Raw genomic sequence first — 26,519 nt, 5'->3', positions numbered from 1 at the left:
GTTACGTCTTCGTTCGCATTGACTTTCGTTTCGATTTTCGTTTAGATACCCCTTGGAGAAACCAAAATCAGCTGTTTTTCGTTTTGTATGCGAACGAAGACTAGAATTCGGATAGCAGAAATAGGCTGTTAGTGAAAATAAATGCCAATTTTTCACTCATGATCACAAAGATAAAAAACATTTTAAAGCAGTTATTCGTGGTTTAGACTGCTGATTAGACTGATGTTGAAGTTCTGAATGAATTAAATCGTCTGGGACTCAAATGTCATGCAATCTAATGTGTGAAAAAAACTTTCGAACATTATTTTGACACTATTTATATTGTTCATCTTGAAAATGGTTCAATTAAGCTCCATGATCTGAAGAAAAAAGTAAAAGCACTGTTCCATACAATTATCACGTGGGATTATCATAGTAAAATTAAAAACAAAGCAGTTCAATGCCGACGTTGTCAAATGTTCGGTCGTGGAGAAAAGGGGTGCAACGTCACCGAAAGGTGCGCAAATTGCGATCAAAAGCACAAGACCATTGACTGTAAAACAGATAAGGCCGGTATGCACCTCTAGCGAAAAATTTCATTCCCATAAGAAATGCATTGCTATTTATGCTAACGAAATTTTCGGTAGCGTTCAATTTCGTAAGGTGGTACGCACCTCTAATGAAAATAACAGGGTTGTCAAAAGCATATTTTGGCAGCAAACATTTAATTTATTACAATCATTGTATGCGTAAAAGTTTTAGAAGGTCTGTAAATAATAAACAAATTATTTGAGGAATATTTGGAACATATATTAACAATTTTTAAAAGCGATTAGCTGGTTTAAAATTTGTGTACACAGCCCTGTTTTTTTGTTGTAGACTTAAATAAATTTTTGCTACCGAAAATTTCGCTATAAAGAAAAATGTGTAAATCAACTGACTTACATTGTTCTGCTCTGTCTGAGTATAAAGACATGATGCAGAGAATCAATAATAAAACAGTACATCCGCCTCAACGCGTTTTTTATAAATATATCAACAACGACAACAACTTCCCGAGTTTAAATAGACGTCGCGAGCCTCTGCCTAACTCTCAAACCCTATCAATGCCTAAATGTTGGGAGCCAAAATATTACGAATGTTAGTGTAGGCAATAATGCCCCTCCGGAAAATAATACATATGTTCAAAAGCAATCAGTACGTAAAAGAGAAGAACAACAATAATCTATTCTCTTATGGAGCTCACGATGGAGATGATCACCAGATTAAGATGCTGTAAAACAAGAGATGATCAATTTAATGTTATTAATCAACTAGCATTTAAAATTGTTTTCTCAAATCATAAACGATGTCTCATTCAAAAATACAAATAGTATTCGGGAACTGTAGAAGTATCCGAAACAAAATTTATGAATTTATTAGTTTTTTGAATTCTTATAATATAGATATATGCACTGTTAGAAAAATATGTTTTTCATATGTTTCGATATAAACAAAATGTGTTTCGGGCACAATTTTTAAACACAATATATTTAAGTGCAAACATGTAATGTTCTCAAACTAACACTTAATGTTTGGAACACATATGTTAATATGTTAGAATATATTATGTTTGGGGCATGCATGTTTCATAAAAATTATATGTGTGAATGTAAACATATATAAATTTACAAATTTCGAGTAAACATATATATGTTGTGATATTTTATTCAGAGAGCGAAAGAGAGAGAGAGAGAGAGAGAGAGAGAGAGAGTATAGAGAAAGAAATAGAGATAAAAACCGGGAGGGTTGACGAAAGATATCAAATTAACACAGCGAGAGAATCGAAAGAGAGCAATTTCTGTGAAACCGCTTATATGTTGTTTCGGAAACTGCTTTATGATAAGGACAAAAAGTTTATACGCTTAAGTCTAAATATTATTTAAATTAATTCTAAATATTATTTAATTTGTGTATATTATAAAATTATTTATGTATGTTTATACTCGACCCCACGTTCTTCCTTTGTTAGAGTTTTTGAATTCCTTCCAAAATATCAAACTTTTATACCAAAACCAGTTTTTTATTACAAAATTGTTATTTTTGCAATAAAAAAATCATATTTTATCCAAAAGCTCAGTCCATTTCGTTTATATCAAGCACTGTTTCTGACTGTAAATCTTTAATAAACCACATTTCGAAGTTTCATTATAAAAATTTAATATAATATAAATATAAATGCGTAAATTAAAAAAAAAAAAACAATTGGTGTTTGGTCGGAGCAGGGATTGAACCCACGACCCTTTGCATGTACGGCAGACACGCTAACCACTGCTCCACGTTGCCAACACATGTATGTTTCTGTTAAATAATGTTATGTTTGCATGGGCTCGTGGGCGCTGCAAACTATGCTATATAAATGTAACTTATAACGATAATTGTCTTCTGGTGACTATAACAGCTACGTAGCTCAGTGGTAGTGTGTTGGCTTAGAAACTGTATGGTCCTCGGTTCGATTCTCCGTCCAGGCGAAAGGTAAAATTTAAAAAAATTATAAAATTGAATAATTTCTTCAACATTATTTGTATTACAGAAAAAGGTGCCAAGAACTAAAAAATTTCGTGGAAGTGAAAATTATGTTAGGGAATGAGCACAATCTTCTTTGGGGAAAATTCTTCCAAGCATATAATATTTTTGGCTCAAAATGCTTCCAAAAATAGAATATGTTCACATAAAACAAACATATTAATGTTTCGGCAGTATCCAATAATATATGTGCTTCCTGCAAAATATGTTTGGAACATATGTTAGAGAGGCGATTTTTTTTGAGGGTGTGTCTACTTTCTGAAACATGGCTCTGTGAGGGAAATAAATTGTATGATCCTAATTATGAGACAATACGAAGAGATCGTGTGGGGCACAATGGTGGTGGTGTTGCAGTTCTTGTAAAGAAGTCGACGAATTTTAAGTTAATACCTGTTGTGAGGACAGAGGTGATCGAAAATGTTGGAATTGAAATTTTGTTCAGGGAACATATGAGAACTTAGAATTTATAGTGTATATTTTCCAGGCGGTCAAAATAATAATGCTCTGAGGAATAAATACAGATCCGATTTGGGAAAACTTTTGAACATACCCACGAAATATTTGATATGCGGTGATTTGAATTCTACACCCTCAAAAAAATCGCTTCTCTAACATATATTCCAAACATATTTTGCAGGAAGCATATATATATTATTGGATACTGCCGAAACATTAATATGTTTGTTTTATGTGAACATATTGTATGTTTGGAAGCATTTTGAGACCAAAAATATTATATGCTTGGAAGAATTCTCCCCAAAGAAGATTGTGCTCATTCCCTCACATAATTTTCATTTCCACGAAATTTTTTAGTTCTTGGCACCTTTTTCTGTAATACAAATAATGTTGAAGAAATTATTAAATTTTATAAATTTTTTTTAAATTTTACCATTCTCCTGGACGGAGAATCGAACCGAGGACCATACAGTTTGTAAGCCATCACACTATCCACTGGGCTACGTAGCTGTTATGGCCATCAATAGACAATTACCGTTATAAGTTATATTTATGTATCATAGTCTGCAGCGCCCACGAGCCGATGTAAACAAAACATTATTTAACAGAAACATACATTTATTTGCCACGTGGAGCAATGGTTAGCATGTCCGCCTTTCATGCAAAGGGTCGTGGGTTCAATCCCTGCGACCGTACACCAATTTTTGTTTTAATTTACACATTTATATTTATACTATATTAAATTTTTATAATGAAACATCGAAATGTGGGTTATTAAAGATTTATAGTCAGAAACAGTGCTTGATATAAACGAAATGGACTGAGCTTTTGGATAAAATATTATTTTTTATTGGAAAAATAACAATTTTGTAATAAAAAACTGTTTTTGGTATAAAAATTTGAAATTTTGGAAGGAATCCAAAAACTCTAACAAAAGAAGAACGTGGAGTCGAGTATACACATACATAAATATTTTTATAATATACACATAAATTTATTTAGGCGTGTACAGTTTTTTACTAGCATTTAACACCATTTTAAATGCATTTAAAACTTATCGTGTTTTGTACTTAATTTCATTTTTACCTTTAAGGTCGGTATTAAGTTGGCATTATTGCTCTAAAATGTTTTGCCTTTTACTTTTCTTTAATAATTAATTTTAAAGAAAATAAACTTTTTCAATTGTTGTTGCTGCAAAACTCGAACTTAATGTCCGCTTTTATATTTGAAGGTGTCCGCCAAGTCCTCTTGGACTACGGGGAACTAAACTTTGTTTTTATACATTTTACTGTTTAATTTTTCACTGCTTCCTCCTTTTTTCATTTTACTGTCCCAACTCTAAAACGAGTATAGTACCCTTTCGTTATTTTTATGAAGATCCCTTTGTAATTATACCCACCACCATAGAATGGTGACGGGGTATAATAAGTTTGTCATTCCGTTTGTAACGCATCGAAATATCGATTTCCGACTATATAAAGTATATATATTCTTGATCAGGGAGAAATTCTAAGACGATATAAGCATGTCCGTCTGTCCGTCTGTCTGTCTGGCTGTCTGTTGTAATCACGCTACAGCATTCAATAATGGAGCTATCGTCCTGAAATTTGGCACAGAATCGTCTTTTGTCTGCGCGCAGGTCAAGTTCGAAGATGGGCTATATCGGGCCATGTTTTGGTATAGCCCCCATATAAACCGACCTCCCGATTTGGGGTCTTTCGCTTATAGAAACCGTAGTTTTCATCCAATTTGCGCGAAATTGATAATCTAGAGATATTTTGGGACCTTGAAGAGGTGTGCCAAAAATGGTGAGTGTCGGTCCATGTTTTGGTATAGCCCCCATATAAACCGACCTCCCGATTTGGGGTCTTTCGCTTATGGAAACCGTAGTTTTCATCCAATTTGCGCGAAATTGAAAATCTAGAGGTATTTTGGGACCTTGAAGAGGTGTGCCAAAAATGGTGAGTGTCGGTCCATGGTTTGGTATAGCCCCCATATAAACCGACCTCCCGATTTGGGGTCTTTCGCTTATAGAAACCGTAGTTTTCATCCAATTTGCGCGAAATTGAAAATCTAGAGATATTTTGGGACCTTGAAGAGGTGTGCCAAAAATGGTGAGTGTCGGTCCATGTTTTGGTATAGCCCCCATATAAACCGACCTCCCGATTTGGGGTCTTTCGCTTATAGAAACCGTAGTTTTCATCCAATTTGCGCGAAATTGAAAATCTAGAGGTATTTTGGAACCTTGAAGAGGTGTGCCAAAAATGGTGAGTGTCAGTGCATGTTTTGGTATAGCCCCCATATAGACCGATCTCCAGATTTTACTTCTTGGGCTTATAGAAACCGCAGTTTTTATTCAATTTACCTGAAATTGGAAATCTAGAGGTATTGTAGGACCACAAATATGTGTGCCAAAAATTGTGGGTATCGGTCCATGTTTTGGTATGGTCCCCGTATAAAACGACCTCCCGCTTTGGGGTCTTGGGCTTATAGAAACCGTAGTTTCACAAATTTTTAAACACAATATTTTTGAGTGCAAGCATATAATGTTCATAAACTAGCATAACATGTTTGGGACATATATGTTAATATGTTAGAACATATTATGTTTGGGACATAAAATGTTTTTAAATATAATATGCTTGGATGCAAACATATATTAATTTAGAAATAGCCTATAAACATATATGTGTTTAGTAGCTTGGAGCGCTATTTAACAGGGAGCGATATTGAATTAAGTTGGTGGTTGTTGATTGTTATTACAAAATTAACATTTTATTTTTCCTTGGGCAATTGATCAGCTACTTCTTTGATCCTTACAAACTGTGTGGTCCGCTGTTCGAATCCCCGTCCGGCAAAAGGTAAAATTAAAATAAAATAAAAAAAAAATCATACAATTGAATAATTTCTTCTACAATGTTTGTATTACAGAAAAAGGTGCTAAGAACTAAAAAATCTCGTGGAAGTGAGAAAGATGTGGGGGAATATACAATTGGGCAGAAACAAAATTTTGAGCATTCAGGTCGAAAACCTATGTTGTTAGCACCTATATTACCTGTTTATTTTCAAAATTCATTATGATTGTAAATATATAAATAAATAAATAAATTTTTGAGCACAATATTGTTTGGGAGAATTTTTTTAAGCATATAATATTTTTGGGTGCAAAATGCTTCCAAACATATTATATGTTCACATAATAACATATTGTTTTTTGGAAGACAACATTATTGAATTGGGATGCAAAAATACAAAATGTTTGGAAATTGACTACCCAAACATATATTGTTTAGACCAATATGCTTTCAAACATATTATATATTGGAAGAGATCAAACATATAAATGTTTGGGCAATAGCCAAAAATGTATATGCTTGAAGCAAAATATGTTTGGGAGTATATGTTACAGAAGCCAATTTTTGTGAGCGTGTAGTAAACCGTCATGCCACACTTTATCAAAAGCTTGTGAAATATCTAAAAATGAGTTTTATATAAAATCCTGTAAGCCTTCTCCTTTTTGGAGGGCTGGGTAAGGCCTTTTAATGGAAGCTACAAATAAGGGCTTGTCATCCAATGTCACCATATGTTCAATGGAAAGGGAAGGTGTAATGTTCTAAGCAGGCCTCTGTAATGCCTACACCCAGAAAAAAGTGACCCCTTCTTTAAGTTAAAATGAACTCATTGTGAAGAAAGTTGAACTTCGTATAGCGCCAAAGACATTTTTATTTGTTTGAACGATGTGATTTTCGTAGAAATTAGGAATAATGCATTCCATATATTAGTTAACATTTTCCTATATTTATGTACTACTATACTACAGAATGAAAAAATTTAACTAATTTGAATTCATATATGGAATGATTTTATTGAAATTTTTTCATTCATTTGGACAAATCTTACATATTTGTGGTAAAACTTTTACTTCATAATTAGAACTGCTTACCTTCGTTTTTAAATACAATTTTATTTATTTCTATAAGCAATTTTATCTTCAATAAAAGACATGTTTTATTAATATATTGAATATATTTATTAAGAATCAACAGCATCGAATCTCTTTGAAATATTAGTTTATTATTCCACTATTTCCAATTTCCGTGTGATATTATCAACTGTAAAACGCACTTTTTCTTCTTCTTGTACTTTTCACTTTTAATAAGTTGCTGCCTAACGATTTTGTCCTCCTTTTACAATTTCAATACCTATAAATATAAAAAATCATAAAACATTTTTGTTGCAAAAGGTTAGCGTCACTGAATATTACCTGATAATTGAAGATTCCAAAATGAAGACAAATGAAAGGGTTGTTATTCTGCTGGTGTTTTCTTTCTTTATACACTATCACGAACATTGATAGATTTATTTAAAAAAAAAACGAAAATTTTTCTCACTAATTTAAAATAACAAATATTTTATATATTTTATTTGTTATTTATTATATTATTTTGCCATATTATTTTTTAACAATCTCTCCGTATACCAAAACAACGCGATTCCAACTAAAAAAACAACCGACGCGCAAATATATCGATTACACCCACGCGCAAACACATCGATTACGATGACAGTTATCGATTACAGGTAGACAATAGAAATTTAGGAAAATTTCCTATATTCTAACAAGTGTGTTTCCTTAAGTTTTGAAAGGATTGCATACTTCTTAGTACGAATGAACTAAAATATTTTTCTATGCCAAGTGTTGTTCGTATGTATGAAAAACTTTCTATTATAAAGGAAGTCGCAATTATCATTTTATAAGAAATTTTACTAATTTTGAGGAAACTTGGTTTTAGTTCGGTTTTTGTTTATTTTTACGAATGCTTTGTTATCGGTGAATAAAATTTTCTTTTTCAGTAGTAAATTCCTATACCCAGCGAAGAAAATAGTATGAGTAAAATTCCATACCTTATTCTAGTTAATGAACTATTCCTAACTGCTTACAGTTTAGGATTTTTTTACTGAAACGAGTAAATTTTATTATTTTTCACAAAAATTTACCTTAATGGAAATAAAATGGATAAACTATATTGATGAAAATTTTTTCCTTTAGATTCGAAGGCACTTTTTTCTGGGTGTAGACAGGACTGGAACCACATGAATTACGTCGCTGTGTATTGTTTATTAATACGATTACAACGGCGTCTATCTATGTAGTACTGCATGTGTTTGACATTTGCCATTGTCGCTTATACGTTGTTTATATTAGGCCTGTTTTCTTTTAACAGGTTGGCTGATAATTCTAACAAAGAAAAACACATTTTCTTTTTGTCAAAATTCGTTTTTATTATTCAACATAGTTCCCTTCAAGAGCGATACAACGATTATAACGACCTTCCAATTTTTTGATACCATTTTGGTAGTACTCCTTCGGTTTTGCCTCAAAATAGGCCTAAGTTTCGGCGATCACCTCTTCATTGCAGCCAAATTTTTTCCCTGCGAGCATCCTTTTGAGGTCTGAGAACAAGAAAAAGTCGCTGGGGCCAGATCTGGAGAATATGGTGGGTGGGGAAGCAATTCGAAGCCCAATTCATGAATTTTTGCCATGGTTCTCAATGACTTGTGGCACGGTGCGTTGCCTTGGTGGAACAACACTTTTTATACCCTCCATCATAGGATGGGGGTATATTAACTTTGTCATTCCGTTTGTAACACATCGAAATATTGCTCTAAGACCCCATAAAGTATATATATTCTGGGTCGTGGTGAAATTCTGAGTCGATCTAAGCATGTCCGTCCGTCCGTCCGTCTGTTGAAATCACGCTAACTTCCGAACGAAACAAGCTATCGACTTGAAACTTGGCACAAGTAGTTGTTATCGATGTAGGTCGGATGGTATTGAAAATGGGCCATATGGGTCCACTTTTACGTATAGCCCCCATATAAAGGGACCCTCAGATTTGGCTTGTGGAGCCTCTATCAGAAGCATATTTCATCCGATCCGGCTGAAATTTGGTATATGGTGGTGGTATATGGTCTCTAACAACCATGCAAAAATTGGTTCACATCGGTCCATAATTATATAGAGCCCCCATATAAACCGATCCCCAGATTTGGCTTGCGGAGCCTCAAAGAGAAGAAAATTTCATCCGATCCGGCTGAAATTTGGTATATGGTGTTGGTATATGGTCTCTAACAACCATGCAAAAATTGGTCCATATCGGTCCTTAATTATATATAGCCCCCATATAAACCGATCCCCAGATTTGGCTTGTGGACCCTCTAAGAGAAGCATATTTCATCCGATCCGGCTGAAATTTGGTACATGGTGTTGGTATATGGTCTCTAACAATCATGCAAAAATTGGTCCACATCGGTCCATAATTATATATAGCCCCCATATAAACCGATCCCCTGATTTGGCTTGCGGAGCCTCAAAGAGAAGCAAATTTCATCCGATCCGGCTGAAATTTGGTACATGATGTTGGTATATGGTCTCTAACAACCATGCAAAAATTGGTCCACATCGGTCAATAATTATATATAGACCCCATATAAACCGATCTCCAGATTTGGCTTGCGAAGCCTCAAAGAGAAGCAAATTGCATCCGATCCGGCTGAAATTTGGTACATGGTATTGGTATATGGTCTCTAACAACCGTGCAAAAATTGGTACACATCGGTCCATAATTATATATAGCGCCCATATAAACCGATCCCCAGATTTGGGTTGCGAAGCCTCAAAGAGAAGCAAATTTCATCCGATCCGCCTGAAATTTGGTACATGATATTGGTATATGGTCTCTAACAACCATGCAAAAAGTGGTCCACATCGGTTCATAATTATATATAGCCCCCATATAAACCGATCCCCAGATTTGGCTTGGGAAGTCTCCAAGAGAAGCAAATTTCATCCAATCCGGTTGTAATTTGGAATATGGTGTTAGTATATGATCTTTAACAACCGTGGCAGAATCGGTCCATAATTATATATAGCCCCCATATAAAATGTTCTCCAGATTTGACCTCCGGAGCCTCTTGGAGGAGCAAAATTCATCCGATCCGGTTCAAATTAGGAACGTGGTGTTAGTATATGGTCGCTAACAACCATACCAAAATTGGTCCAATCACACAAAAATTGGTCCATATCGGTTCATAATCATGGTTGCCACTAGAGCCAAAAATAATCTACCAAAATTTTATTTCTTGAGAAAATTTTGTTAAAATTTTATTCGGATCATAATAAAATTTTCATCATTGTCAGAATTTTATTTCTATAGAAAATTTTGTCAAAATTTTATTTCTATAGAAAATGTTGTTCAAATTTTATTCGGTTCATAATCATGGTTGCCACTCGAGCCAAAAATAATCTACCAAGATTTTATTTCTATAGAAAATTTTGCCAAAAGTTTATTTCTATAGAAAATTTTGTTAAAATTTTATTTTTTGTAGAAATTTTTGTCAAAATTTTCTATCTATAGAAAATTTTGTCCAAATTTTTATTTCTATAGAAAATTTTGTGAAAATTTTATTTCTATAGAAAATTTTGTTAAAATTTTATTTCTGTAGAAAATTTTGTAAAAATTCTACTTTGTCAAACTGAATTATATACGTATTGGATCGATCTTTTTTGATTTAATATATACCACGTATGGACTTACATACAATTTAGAAGATGGTGTTAGGAGGTTTTAAGATACCTTGCCATCGGCAAGCGTTACCGCAACTTAAGTAATTCGAATCTGGATGGCAGTGTTTAGAAGAAGTTTCTACGCAATCCATGATGGAGGGTACATAAGCTTCGGCCTGGCCGAACTTACGGCCGTATATACTTGTTTTTATTCATTTTTATGAAATAAAACATTAATTGATATATAAATAAATGAAATATCACTATTTAGCTAGGGGGGCTATAGCCCCCCCCTAGGAAAATTGTCTAGCTACGCTAATGCTCAGGAGTGTAGTGATGGAGCCATGTTTCATCCATTGTCACATATAGGTGAGTACTATGTTCGATGTTTTCACCAAAACACTAAATTAAAAGTACAAATATATTTATGAAGACGATTATATTTTGATCAAGTCTTACCAAATAATGGATGGAAAAGATCCAAGGAATTGATTGCAACTAATTTTATATTTCTAAATTAATTAATTAAAAAAAGTAACCGTGAAAACAAGCTGGTTTTCAGCTTGAAAACTGAACATAGTACTCAGACGGAAAAACTCGGATGTATTACGAGTTAACAGCTGCAAACACCGCTCAGAATAATCAACACGTTGTTGTTTTTGGACAAATGTGACCTCGCGCGGCACCCATTTTGCATAGAGCTTCGGCATATGCAAATATTGATGAATGATATGACCAACACGTTCCTTTGATATTTTTAAGGCCTCTGCTATCTCGATCAACTTCATTTTACGGACATTCAAAATCATTTTGTGGATTTTTTTGATGTTTTCGTCGGTAACCACCTCTTTCGGGCGTCCACTGCGTTCACCGTCCTCCGTGCTCATTTCACCACGCTTGAATTTTGCATATATGCATATATATGAAAAGTAAGTTTCATCAAAAGAATTGGACCGGAATCCTGCGAACAATACATAGACAGACCGACCGATGAACGGACCAATATGAATAGATCGACTCAGAAGGTGATTCTGAGTCGATCAGTATGTTTTATGGAGTCTAAAATCAATATTTCTGGTTAGAAAAATATGTTTTTCATATGTTCCGATATAACAAAATGTGTTTCGGGCACAATTTTTAAACACAATATATTTAAGTGCAAACATGTAATGTTCCTAAGCTAACACTAAATGTTTGGGACACATATGTTAATATGTTAGAATATATTATGTTTGGGGCATGAATGTTTCATAAAAATAATATGTGTGAATGTAAACATATATAAATTTACAAATTTCGAGTAAACATATATATGTTGTGATATTTTATTCAGAGAGCGACAGAGAGAGTATAGAGAAAGAAATAGAGATAGAAACCGGGAGGGTTGACGAAAGATATCAACATAACACAGCGAAAGAATCAAAAGAGGGCAATTTCTGTGAAACCGCTTGTATGTTGTTTCAGAAAACTGTTTTATGATGAGGCCAAAATTTTGATATGCTTATAAAATGCAACAATATAAACAACTACTAAGTCAGATGGTTCTTTGAGAGTTTATTTTGGTAGTTACATAATCATTGAAATAGTTGTATAATTATAATACAGATTAGAATGAATCTTTGAAATAGTTGAATAATTATAACGCAGAGTATTGTTTGACTCTAAAATAGACGCGGACGAGTTCTCTCATGTGCTTGACCATTTTTTGTTTGAGATAATCACCTGTTATTCTTAAGATCAAATAGCGAATAAGCGACAATGGCTTTTTGACGAACAAAGGGGTTAATTGTGGAAGTTGCAGATGGACAACATGGAACAAATCATCTGACGATTTTGACAGCCTCTAAACTACACAGAAGCGGGCTGAAGATTGTTTTAAGGTCTACCCCACTCTTTGAGATGGACCTTATTGGACACTCTGTAGGAGCGATTGAAGTGACAGAGTTGAAAATCTTTTTGGCTTTATGTTTCCACCAGATACATTTTCGTTATAAAGTTGACGTATGCTTTGATTGACATTAGCATGTATCCGTTACAGGAATTCATAGTGGTTCATGATTATGAAAGTATGGATTTGGTATGATTTGATATGTAGCTTGTTTAGAGCTGTTGGAGTTAATATAGATAGAATTCAAAGTTTTGACAATTCTTTCTTATGTACTTGTGGTACTGGAAATTTGATTAATGTAATTGAAAAAGATGAGTAAATTATTTAATTTTCAACACCGTTTATCTTAATAGGCGAAATAATAACATGTTTGATTCTTGCATCTTTTTTAATTGGATTGATAGAAGAAAATTAGTTTATGTAATTCCACCTTTACCATTTATTGTTAATTTTTAAGCACACTGAAAAAAAGCATACTCGGTTCCAAAGATTTTGTCTTTACTTCAAAAAATTTGGTATTGATTCCAAGCCAAAGAAGCGGAGAATACAAGTAAGGATACCTTTAAGACACAATTCTCTTTTTAATTTAAGTTTTGTGTACTTGCTTCTAGGAAGCAAATTTTAATTTTTCGCTTTCTCAGCTTTTTTTCTTCGTATGCTACCAAAGTCCTTTAAAACCGAGTTAACGGCAACTTTAATTTCCAAATTAAGACTCGACATCCAGTAGAAATTATGCTATGTTTGAAGTAAAAAACTTCTTTAAAATAAAGTTTTGAAAAACATGTCCTATATTTGAACGATTTTTTGCTTTGTAGTCAAGATGCAAAAAGACAACCAATTTAAAGACAATTTCATTAAATTTAAAGAATTTTTCTGAATTATTAAAGTCAAGTTGACCTTAGCCTATAAATTTTTTCTTTCATGTTAAGATTTTTAAGTCAAATCACTTAATTATGAGGACAATACGACTTCATTGAAAAGTTTATCGACTTTTGGACAAGGAAAATAACTTTATTTTAGAGAAATGCGTCTTCTACGCTAAGCAAAAGTTGTATTCGTATTTTAAAGACATGAAATCTTTGACCTCACGACAATATTTTTTTCAGTGCAGTATGAATTACCTTAGGTTTTATATGCAAACGGCATCTCTTTTTAATGTGCTTATATGGTGCTAGTTTTATTTTATTTACAGATTCAGATTCATTGATATTTTTAATCATCATATAGATGTCCAGTAATCCATTATAAAAAGTTGCTTAAAAGAAATCATTTTAAATGATCCATGGTAGTGGGTACTTAAGACTCGGCTGAACTTATGTACTTGTTCATAAGGTAATAAAAAAATAGGGTAACTACTAAAAAATCTATTTACAATAATAAATAAATCAAATTTATATGCCGATGTGAATTATCATCAGATTTAACGAATAAATTGAATATTGTAAATTATGTCCATACTAACCTCTGAATTAACATCCCCATGCACAATGCAAACTAGTTCCACATCGTAACCTTCAGCCGCATGAACCCAAGATTTCTCTACAGTTATCTCCGGAGGAGCTGAAAAATAATTTAAAAGTATTTTACGTGAAGTCTTTTCGGGATTAGCTGCTTACATAAAATAGTTAATTGAATATCCATTGAAACTCTCTCTTTTACACCGTTGTCAGCTGAACATTGATATATGCCTGCATGATGTCTATCAACATTTTCCAATATTAGCGTTGAACTGTCTGACAAATGTGTAGGACCAGAAAACATATCTTTTTTGAACCAATAAATTGTAGGAACAGGATTTCCAGATGCCTTACATTCCAGTGTGACTGTACTTCCTTTTCTTGCCGTTACTTGTCCGTTGTGTGGAAGAGCCCGAAGAGTCGGTGGAACTAAAGATGGAAAACCAAAATATAAACATTCACTGAAAAAAATATGTATGTGATATTAAAGATTACGCAACCTAAATTTTAGGATGCGCAATTTACAAAATATTAAGGACACATCTCTTTAATATATTTTTAAATTTTAATTAAAATAAAATTTATAATCTTTGCTTCAAAGAATTTTTTATGAAATTTAGGAAAAAATTAAGGCAAATTTTCTTCAAAGTTAGGAAACATTTTTGATTTAAAGAAATCGTCATGAAATTGACTGAAATATTGAATCTTTAGATTTAAGGTTAAAACTCTTCAAATACAGTCTTATTTGGAGGTATTAGCATCTTTGGTTTAAAGTTTTTTTGGAATTAAGAAAACATTTTTTACTTTGATGTATCCGTTATTATTTGGATTTTTAAACTTGCATTTGTTTGTACGTGAATAGACTTATGAATGAAAATTCGATAAATGAAATTTGTATCCTAATTTCCATTTCATTGATCCTATATTTAAAGCCAGATAGGTCGTTAAAAATGTGTTTATTTTGAAGAAGCCGCATCTTTGACTCGGAACCCAAATCCTTAAGGAAGATCAAAATCTTTGGATCCAGATAAACTGTTTTTTGAGTGTAATTATAAGGTGGTATAGATATTTTCATATAGGACACCCAGCGAAAAAATATCGATTTTTTCGAAGCTCTAGATTATTCCCTGCAATATAAATGAAGCTCTGCTTTATTTTTCGGCAATAGCGCAAGCTATATTTTTTGTCATGCAGATATTGTGCCTTACCCTTCCTACAAAATTGTTCTAGTCATATCGCCCCATGTTAGATTTTTTCAATTTCTCTATTTTTTTTAATAAAATAATGCTGTTATGGGAATTTTTTAAATAAAATAATGCTGTTATGGGAAAGTGGTTGTAAGAGTAAAGGACGCGAACCGATTTGGCCAGCGAAGGAAGGCTCTCGCAGTTTTAAGTCTTTCACAATTCTAAGATGTTTACAAAACTTACATCCAAATTCTGATCTTGGTCTGGTATTTTCATTCAACCGTCGAACTGAACGGACGTGGATTATTTCATCGTAATAAGTACCAAGTACGAATTTCAAGTGTCGTGGTAAATTAAGCCACCATGCAGAGAAATTCAAATTCATCCACTGGGTTGCTAACTTCAGGGTCCACTGAAGTTATACATTTGGGCAAAAAAAAAGACTTACCGGCTAAACCTAGAGCACATACATGGATACCTGCAAACCCTCCTGATCCTGAATCAATATTAAACAGACTAAAGGAATGTGGCCCAGATCTTCCAACCACCGATTGGAAGGTTGGTCGTTTGGATGAGGTGGATGGACCAAGACGACATGCGGTGTTTATATTGAACATTGGGTCGCTGCCACATCTAGCCCAGACCCAAAGTCGTGTAGGTTATGGCTTTCATGAGATCCATATGAAGGTATACAAAAGCGATCAGCTAAAGGATTCCGAAACGGACAAGCCTCCGTTAGAGTCAGAAGTGAAAAAATCGGCTTGCGAAGCCGAAAGAGACACAAAAACCAAAGCTGAACCGCGGATTGTTGTGAGAGTCACCGAAAGCTTTGAAGAGGAAGCCCTTTATGACTCAATCGAAACGGCTGATGTGACGGTTCCTTCAGATAAATCTTCACCATTGTAAGGCTGCTTGTGCTGCTTTAAAAGTTCTCCTGATGAAAGGAGACATATACATATATAGTTCTTAGCCAAGAACCATAAGAACAAGATCTGTGAATTAAGCACTCCGTATTTCAAACTTTTGCAAGTAAAGATATAAATAGAGCATGTCTAAGTGCCAAAAACGAACTAAACTTATTCCATCCTCCTTCATTGAGCAATGCAGACACTGTCGCAGTCAGTCTAGAGGCAGCCAAATGCAAATATTGAGGATCTTCGGTCTACATGGGACATGATATGTGCCGTTAAGACCTAGGTTGAGAAGTCACTGAAAACAAAGACAAAACTTATTATGGGATGTGATGCAAATGCACATCATAGTATTTATTTGGGGAGAGTCGTTAATAGAATTTATTTTGCGTACTAACCTGGTAGTTTGCTATAAGGGAGATGCACCAACCTTCGTTACCAAAAATAGGATGTATCACAAGTAGTTTTCATACCTAAAGCGGGAAAAGCCTCTCACTCGAGTGTGAAGGATTTCCGAACAATCGGCTTATTGTCATTCCTACTTAAGACCGCGGAGAGGATCCTAGATATTTATATAAGAAACGGCAGCATGCATACTCGAAGAACAGGTCTACTGAGAACGCACTGCATGAACTAGTCAGCTTGAAAGCTCACTATCACTATCTCTAGCAGTCAGGGAAAATTCCCATCCACATACAAAGATATTAAACAGAGAGCCCTCCGGATGACTGAGATATGGGCGAAAGAGAATGGTATTGGGGTAAATCCTGTAAAGACAGAACTAGTCATGTACTGCAACGATCGCAAACCTCCCACGGTTAAGCCCATATCCTTAGGGGGTATTGAAATACCCTTTGGTGAGTGTGCAAAATGCATTGGCGTTATTTTGGACAGGAAGTTTAACTTTAGGCTTAATATTGAAGAAAGGGCGAGAAAAGCCACGGTAGCTTTTTACTCGTGCAAAATAGCAATAGGAAAACAGTGGGGACTAAAACCGAAAATTATGCATTGGCTACACACAGCAGTGGTTAGACCTATAATGCTATATGGCGTTGTAGTCTGGTGGCCGGCACCTCAGCAGCCGACAAGCTTAGATATAGTTCAACGTATGGCTTGCTTGTGTATCTCAGGCAAATTCAGTAAGACAGGAACAGATTCCCTTAATGTCATACTGCATCTCTTGCCTTTAGACATTTTAGCCAAACAGACAGCTGCAACAACGGTTGTGCGGTTGCGCGAGCTATCGCTGTAGTCGGAAAAAGAGGTACGGTCACAGTTCGATCCTCAAAATAATGCCAGATGTGCCAAACGTAGTGGATTACACTCTGGTGAAACCACTTTTCGACAAAAAGTTTGAAATTCTAATTCCCAACAGTGAGGCGTGGTGCACACAGACCCCAGGGAATAAACATCATATAGATTTCTTCTCTGATGGCTCCAAATTGGATGGACAAGTGGTGTTCGGAGTATATTCTAAAGACCTGGAACTTCGAATAGCGAAAATATTACATAATCAGCTGAAATATTAGCAATAAAAGTGGTGGCGAATTGAATTTTGTGTTCCTTATCTCGAAAACGGCCATCAACTGTGCAAATCTCTCAACGAGATAGCTGAGCAGTACAATATTCACATAATATGGGTGCCTGGGCATAGGAACATACCGGGGAACTGCGAAGGGGATGAGTTAGCAAGGCTAGGAACTACCTTTCATATTCCAGGGGAACTGGAATCTGTTGGTATGCCTCTGGCTACCTGCAAGCTGTTAATGCGTGAGAAGGCTGTTATGATGGCAAATGTTCGATTGGAGAATTGTAAGGGTTGTAACGACACCAAGCAAATATGGCCCCAATTAAAACTTAAACCGGACACTAGATATGCTAGTGTTCTCAAAACGTCAGACTTCACTCCTGATATCTGCTATAACGGGTCGCTGTCTGATAGGGGATTTTGCAGAAACTATTGGCGCGAAGTATAATGACTACTGTATGAGCTGTCATGATGCGGATGAAAAGTAATCAATTAAACACCTCTTGTGTGAGTGTACTTCATTTTGTGTAAGGCGTAAGCGAATTTGAAAACCTTTCCTAATTATTGACACTTCCACATATTTAAGAGCTGAGGTTTTTACTTGACTCAACTATGCCAGCTTTATGCCATTATTTTCATAATCAAATAAGGGAGTCAGTCTTAAATGAGGCTTTGTAGATAAATGCTTTTGTTTTGTAATATTCGAGCTACGGCTCTCATAACCGTTGGATTTTATGGCCTCAAATTCATGCCCGTATTCGCAGTCAGTGTTACATTTGTGCGACTTTAGACTCATTTGCATCATGCAACCTTTCTTGCGCCATGTGACTTTTTCAACATATCCGAAATGGGCGACTGTAGTCACACGCATGCGAATCGTCTTGCAAATGGCTTCAATCCCAGTTTCGATACAACACCAAAAAGAATTATACTCTATCAGTAATACTAGCCATATTTCTGAGTGTTTCAAACGATCTGTAAGTAGTTTCACAGCTATAAGAGACGCCGTTGGGCCTCGGCAATAAAATAATACAGAAATTCTTTACAATGGACTGAGTAGACTACCAGGCTTAGACTATCGGTCTATACCTAACCTTCGCGGTACATGCTGATCAGCTCTTATCAATTAAAATTTTCTACAATACAATATTCTTCCTTTTGTTCCATGTCGTTGTGCCAATTGAATTTCTTTTGGAATAAAATGTGTTTTCAGTAAAAAAGTGATTTCTGTGGCTTTAGAACTTAAATTGATTTTATTTTTGTAATGTAGCCGGCATCCGGATGAGTGATAAAAGGGTGAAAGAGAATGGTCTTGCGGTAAATCCTGCAAAGACAGAAATAAAACGCAAAATTCACACGGTTAAGCCAATCTCCTTAGGTGGTATTGAAATTCCGTTTGGTGAGTGTGACAAATACTTTGGGGTTATTTTGGACAGGAAGCTGAACATTAAGCTTAATATTGAAGAAAGAGCGAGAAAAGTCGCGGTAGCTTTGTACCCGTGCAAAAAGACAATAGGAAATAAGTGGGGACTAAAACCAAAAATAGTGCATTGGCTATACACTGCAGTCGTTGGACCTATTATCCTATATGGCGTTGTGCTCTGGTGGCCGGCACTTCTGCAGCCAAGTAGTGTAGATCAAGTTCAGCGTAAGGCGTGCTTGTGTATCTCAGGCGCATTTAGTAAGACAGGGACATATTCCATTAATGTCATGCTGCATCTATTGCCTTTAGTCGGAAAAACGTACGGTCACAGTTCAGTCCTCAAAATAATGCCAGATGTGCCACACGTAGTAGATTACACTCAACAGTGAGGTTTGGTGCACACAGATCACGGGGAATAAATGTTATATAGATTTCTATACTGATGACTCCACATTGGATGGACATGTGGGTTTCGGAGTATATTCTAAAGACCTGGAACTTCGAATTGCGATTACCTAATCACTGTAGTGTTCTTCAGGCTGAAATGTTAGCAATAAGGCAGGTGGCGAATTGGCTGAAAAGTAATGCTCCAACAAATGTTGGCATTAATATACACTCGGATAGTCAACCTTGTTATATATTGGGTACGATTTTTAGTTTATGTAGTTATCGATAATTCAATTTAGTACGATAAATTGATTCATGTTAGCCTTAAGCCATCTCTAACTACTTTGAATAAAACAGTCTCACAATAGCTCTCTATGCGTGCGTTTCAATGACTCAAACATAACAGTTGGCGACGAGATAAAAGAAAAGTATTTTTTTCGTGCGTGTGTGGTAGTAATTTGTATAAGTGACGAACAACCGTTCTAAAATTCATACTGCCGGTCGATGACAATAATATTAATATTCCCGTGCTTCTACAGCAACAACAGGAATTTGCTACAAATTTACTGACACAACAACAACAGTGGATGCAAGCAATGTTGGAAAAACTTTCAACTGACACTACTAGCAGCGGTAGCCATCAACTGGTGCCGGCTTTTCACGCATTCATCAAAGACAACCAATCGTGGGACTCATATTTGGAGCAATTAAATCAACATTTTGCAGCATATTCTGTTTCACAACCTATGAAACAAAAATCATTTTTTTCTGTCGTGGATAGGACCAGAGTTATATGATTTGCTAAAAAACTTATTTGGTTCTTCCAACTTAGAAGACAAAACATTTCGCGATCTAACGGCAAAATTAACGGAGCATTTCAAAGACTCGCATAATATTGTTGCAGCTAGGTATGAATTTTTTAAAAGCGAAATGAAATGTGGTCAAACCTATAAAGAATGGGTTGCAGATCTTCGTGGTCTTGCTCGTGAGTGTGTGTTCGTTTGCAACTCCGATACATGTTCTTCAAGTTATGTCGACGACATGATACGCGACCAAATTATTGTTCATACTCCTCATGATGCAGTTCGCGCAGCAGCGTTACACAAGCAGCAAGCATCGCTGGAAGATGTTTTGCTTATAGCAGAGTCGTATGAAGCAAAGACAATCAACTTGAGGAAGATAGGAAATTGGCTTGCGTCATACCAAATGTTGTATTTACCATGCAATTTTTTTATTTGTTTTTCGTTTTTAGTTTTTAAATGAAAAACTTAATTTTCTTAATGAAACAATGTTACATTTTAGGCAACAACAAAAAAATTACATTTTCCCCTTTATGGAAATTTATTTCGTGCTCTTAATTTATTTTTATTTGCATTTTAATGCTATGTCAATACTTGGCGTATACGCGTTTGGTTCGAGTATTAAACCAATGTGGTAAATGGTTTGATGTGCTCAGAAACCAATCTCCCATCTTCCTCTTCTATAATCTTTGGTATGAAGCACCAACAAAAACAGTGGCATCAATTAAAAGCAATAATGAAAACAAACTTAACATAAAAGCGATCGGGAAAAATACAAAAGAAAAAAATCTATATAAAAACAAATTAAAGTCGTGTTCGGGATGTTTTCAATCTCACACAAGGGAACAATGTAAATACAAGAATAGTGTGTGTAATAAGTGCGGTAAAATTGGACACATAGCACCATGTCTGCAAAATTAAATAATAACAAAGTATATAACAACAAGTCAATAAGACACAGTGGTAAACAACATCATAACGTTGATAATGTTGAAAATATTTTTGACGTAACCGGTTCAATATTAAACAATAATTCGAAAGCTTACATTAATCTGCAAATTTATGGTAAATTTGGGATTCAGGTGCATCAATATCATTAATTAATTTGAAAACCTATAAATTGTTGAAAAAACCAAAATTAGTGAAAACTAAACGAATTTTATATGGATTCGGGAAAAAGATAATACCCATCCTTGGTGAACTAATTACAAACGTCAAATGTTGAAATAAAGAAAAGGAAGTGAACACAGAACTGGGTGAAAAACTTTTTGGAATTAATTTATTTGATGAATTCGGTTTTAAAATTCAAAAAGTGAACACAATTAATGAATCATGCAAACAAAAAATAGAAGAACTATGCCTTAAATACAAGGCCCGCCTTAGCTTCCATAAAAACTTTAAAGCAAGTATTAAACTAAAGCCGGATGCACAGCATTTTTTTCGTAGCAAACAAATACCATTTGCTCAAATGAAGAAATGGACAGACTTGTAAATTTACAAATATTAAAACCAATTAAATTCAGCCAGTGGGCATGGCATCACCCATTGTTTTAGCAAAAAAGCCAAATAATGCAATTTGAATTTGTGGTGACTTCAAGGTAGCCATTACTCAACAGATCGAAATTGAACAATATCCATTACCAACTCGAGAAATTTTATTACATAAAATACGCGATGGCAAATTCTTTTCGACGATTGACCTGAAAGATGCTTATCTTCAAATGGAACGGGATGAAGAATCCAAAAATATTATGGTAATCAACACGCCGCTTGGACTACTCCAATATCAATGACTTCCCTACTGCATCGCTAGCGCTCCAGCTATTTTTCAAAAATATATTGAACAACTTATTCATGGTATCGATGGATGTGCTAATTATATTGACGATATAATTATATCAGCTCCAACTTTAGCTGAACATTTTACAAGACTGGAGAACATTCTTAACATCCTTCAGAATAATGGTATCAAGTGCAAAAAGGGGAAATTTCAGTTCTTACAAAAAAAAAATTACAATCTTGGTCAACAAAGTGCAGGAGGAATTCTGCCAGACGAGTCAGGGGTTGCAGCCGTGAAAAATATGAAACCTCCTACAGACATTAAACAATTGGAAGCGTTTATGGGTAAAGCTAACTATTACCATAGCTTCGTACCAAAATTTTTCGATTATCGCCGCTCCAATCAACAATCTTCGCAAAAAGAATACCAAATTCAAATTGAGTGCTTCCCAACAGCAAGCTTTTGAAGAACTTAAACAACATATTATTAATGCAGCACAACTCGCACATTTTCAAGATGAATTACTGTTGCATCTTGCAACAGATGCATCACCTTTCGGTATTGGTGCTGTAATTTCTCACGTATATCCGGATGGCACTGAAAAGCCTATCGCATTTGCTTCTAAAACATTGGATCAACATCAAATAAAGTATAGCCAAATAGAGAAGGAAGGACTTGCTATTGTGTTTGGAGATAAACATTTTTCATCAATATCTCTATGGAAGAAAATTTGTTTGATAACTGACCACAAGCCTTTAGTGACTGAATATGGTAATGCCGACGCACTATCGCGCCTTCCATCTGGAGTTGATCACAAATTTGAGCAAGAAGAAGCGTTCTACAACATTATCTTCGATGATTTTCCAATCAATCCAAATCAAATTCGTAAGTTTGCTAAACAGGACAAAATTTTAAGCCTAGTACGTAACTATGTGGAGAAAGGTTCGCCTGATCAATTAAAGTGCCACAATCAACATATTAAATTTTTTTTTTCGACAGAAGACATTCATTAACAATTCAAAATGATATGCTTTGTTTTCAAACCGATTATGTCCGAGTAATTATACCAAACGCCTTGAAGAGCCAAGCATTACAATTATTACACCAGGGACATTGGGGTGTAGTAAAAATGAAGCAGTTAGCCAGACAAAACATATGGTGGGAAAACATAGATAAAGACATTGAACTTATCGCTTCTAAATGTGATACTTGTAAAATAGAAAATCAATCTCCTCATAAGATTTATCAAAGTTGGCCAAACGCAACTAAACCTTGGCAACGTATACATATCGATTTCGCTGGGCCGATATTTAATTCAATGTGGCTCATAATTGTTGACGCATTTTCACAATTTCTATACGGTGTCAAGTACAACAGCAAAGGACACCATATCAGCATTACCATAAATTTTTTTAATTGAGGGAATTGCAGACAGCATCTTTAGTGACAACGGTCCTCAGTTTTCGTCGGCTGAATTCAAAAAGTTTTGTGCAACTCTTGGAACACAACATATTACAACAACACCGTTTCATCCAGCTTCCAATGGGTTAGCTGAAAGATTTGTTAGAAGTTTCAAAACAGCTGTTCGTAAAAACATGAATGACAACACTGTTAGAAAAATATGTTTTTCATATGTTCCGATATAAACAAAATGTGTTTCGGGCACGATTTTAAACCACAATATATTTAAGTGCGAACATGTAATGTTCCTAAACTAACACTAAATGGTTGGGACATCTATGTTAATATGTTAGAATATATTATGTTTGGGGCATCAATGTTTCATAAAAATCATATGTGTGAATACAAACATATATAAATTTACAAATTTCGACTAAACATACATATGTTGTGATATTTTATTCAAAGCGACAGAGAGAGTATAGAGAGAAATAAAGATGGAAACCGGGAGAGTTGACGAAAGATATCAATATAACACAGCAAAAGAGTCAAAAGAGAACAATTTCTGTGAAACCGCTTGTATGTTGTTTCGGAAAACTGTTTTATGATAAGGCCAAAAATTTGATATGTTTAAGTCTAAATATTATTTAATTTGAATAAAGAGAATATACATTCTGAACCAAGAGAATAGACATTTGAAAAAACAAACTGCTTATGTTTTCGCCTTGAGAGCAGCATTTTATGTATGTGTGGACATGTGTTTTGTTTATCATTTTGGCATTATGGGCACAATTTTTTTCTTGGTTCGTTAAACGAAATCAGGGGTCTTCATAAAAATAACGAAAGGGCACTATACTCTTTTTAGAGTTGGGACAGTAAAATGAAATAAGGAGGAAATAGTGAAAAATTACACAGTAAAATGTAAAAAAACAAACTTTAGTTCCTCTTTATTAAAAAGTAGTCCACGAGGAGTTGACGGACACCATCAAATATAAAAGCGGGAATTAAGTTCGAGTTTTACAGCTAAAACAATTTAAAAAGTTTATTTTCTTTAAAATGAATTATTAAAGAAAAATAAAAGGAATTTTAGAGCGATGGTGTTAAATGCTAGTAAAAAACTGTTCACTCCTAAATAAATTTATGTTTATATTATAAAATTATGTATGTATGTTTATACTCAACTCCACGTTCTTCTTTTGTTAGTTTTTGAATTCCTCCCAATTTTTAAAGTTTTGTACAAAAACAGTTTTTTATTACAAGATTGTTATTTTTGCAATAAAAAATAATATTTTATCCAAAAATCAGTCAATTTCGTTTATATCAAGCACTGTTACTGACTATAAATCTTTAATAACACACATTTCGAAGTTTCATTTAAAAAAAATTAATATAGTAAAGGGTGATTCTTTTGAGGTTAGGATTTTGATACATTAGTATTTGACAGATCACGTGGGATTTCAGACATGGTGTCAAAGAGAAAGATGCTCAGTATGCTTTGACATTTCATCATGAATAGACTTACTAACGAGCCACAACGTCGAATTTTCAGTGAATGGGCCCTAGAAAAGTTGGCAGAAAATCCGCTTTTTTATCGACAAATTTTGTTCAGCGATGAGGCTCATTTCTGGTTGAATGGCTACGTAAATAAGCAAAATTGCCGCATTTGGAGTGAAGAGCAACCAGAAGCCGTTCAAGAACTGCCCATGCATCCCGAAAAATGCACTGTTTGGTGTGGTTTGTACGCTGGTGGAATCATTGGACCGTATTTTTTCAAAGATGCTGTTGGACGCAACGTTACGGTGAATGGCGATCGCTATCGTTCGATGCTAACAAACTTTTTGTTGCCAAAAATGGAAGAACTGAACTTGGTTGACATGTGGTTTCAACAAGATGGCGCTACATGCCACACAGCTCGCGATTCTATGGCCATTCTGAGGGAAAACTTCGGAGAACAATTCATCTCAAGAAATGGACCGGTAAGTTGGCCACCAAGATCATGCGATTTGACGCCTTTAGACTATTTTTTGTGGGGCTACGTCAAGTCTAAAGTCTACAGAAATAAGCCAGCAACTATTCCAGCTTTGGAAGACAACATTTCCGAAGAAATTCGGGCTATTCCGGCCGAAATGCTCGAAAAAGTTGCCCAAAATTGGACTTTCCGAATGGACCACCTAAGACGCAGCCGCGGTCAACATTTAAATGAAATTATCTTCAAAAAGTAAATGTCATGGACCAATCTAACGTTTCAAATAAAGAACCGATGAGATTTTGCAAATTTTATGCGTTTTTTTTTTAAAAAAAAGTTATCAAGCTCTTAACAAATCACCCTTTATAAATATAAATGTGTAAATTAAAAAAAAAAAAAAAAAAAAAAAAAAAAAAAAATGTTCGGTCGGAGCAGGGATTGAACCCACGACCCTTTGCATGCAAGGCAGACATGCTAACCACTGCTCCACGTGGCAAACAAATGTATGTTTCTGTTAAATAATGTTATGTTTGCATGGGCTCGTGGGCGCTGCAAACTATGCTATATAAATGTAACTTAAAACGATAATTATCTACTGGTGACTATAACAGCTACGTAGCCCAGTGGATAGTGTGTTGGCTTACAAACTGTATGGTCCTCGGTTCGATTCTCCGTGCAGGCGAAAGGTAAAATTTAAAAAATTTATAAAAGTGAATAATTTCTTCAACATTATTTGTATTACAGAGAAAGGTTCCAATAACTAAAAAATTTCGTGGAAGTGAAAATTACGAGTATGTTAGGGAATGAGCACAATCGTGTTTGGGAAAAATTCTTCCAAGCATATAATATTTTTGGCTCAAAATGCTTCCAAACATATAATATGTTCACATAAAACAAACATATTAATGTTTCGGCAGTATGCAATAATATATGTGCTTCCTGCAAAATATGTTTGGAACATATGTTAAAGAAGCGATTTTTTTTGAGGGTGAACATATCAGCCATACAAGCAGTATTCAAATACTTATCAACTTATCGTTTTATGCCCAATGAAGAAGGAAAGTCTCCTGCAAAACTAATGCGAGGCAGACCTGTCAAAACAAATTGGTTACAATTATTGGAATCTACTATGAACCATTCTTATTACGAAGAATCAAATGCCAAATACGAGATCAACCAACCCGTTTTTATTCGCTATTACAAATGGCTTAAATGGATTGCAGG

The 26,519-nt window shown here is 34.7% G+C and overlaps 1 protein-coding gene across 2 annotated transcripts in view; it reads right to left on the bottom strand.

Moving 5' to 3' along the window:
- Positions 1-26,519, bottom strand: part of LOC142232825 (limbic system-associated membrane protein) — a 320,310-nt gene that overhangs the window by 100,386 nt on the left and 193,405 nt on the right. For both annotated transcript variants that reach the window (XM_075303515.1, XM_075303514.1), the window contains exons 4-5: positions 14,072-14,341; positions 13,918-14,015 (exon numbers count right to left, since the gene is read on the bottom strand). In XM_075303515.1, coding sequence (XP_075159630.1) covers positions 13,918-14,015; positions 14,072-14,341 — 368 coding nt within the window. The remainder of the gene's footprint in view (positions 1-13,917; positions 14,016-14,071; positions 14,342-26,519) is intronic.

Source organism: Haematobia irritans, chromosome 4 (genome assembly GCF_050003625.1).
Source record: "Haematobia irritans isolate KBUSLIRL chromosome 4, ASM5000362v1, whole genome shotgun sequence".
Classification (NCBI taxonomy): domain Eukaryota; kingdom Metazoa; phylum Arthropoda; class Insecta; order Diptera; family Muscidae; genus Haematobia; species Haematobia irritans.
Note: the sequence above shows the minus strand (reverse complement) of the source record. Positions and strands in the feature narration are given on the sequence as shown.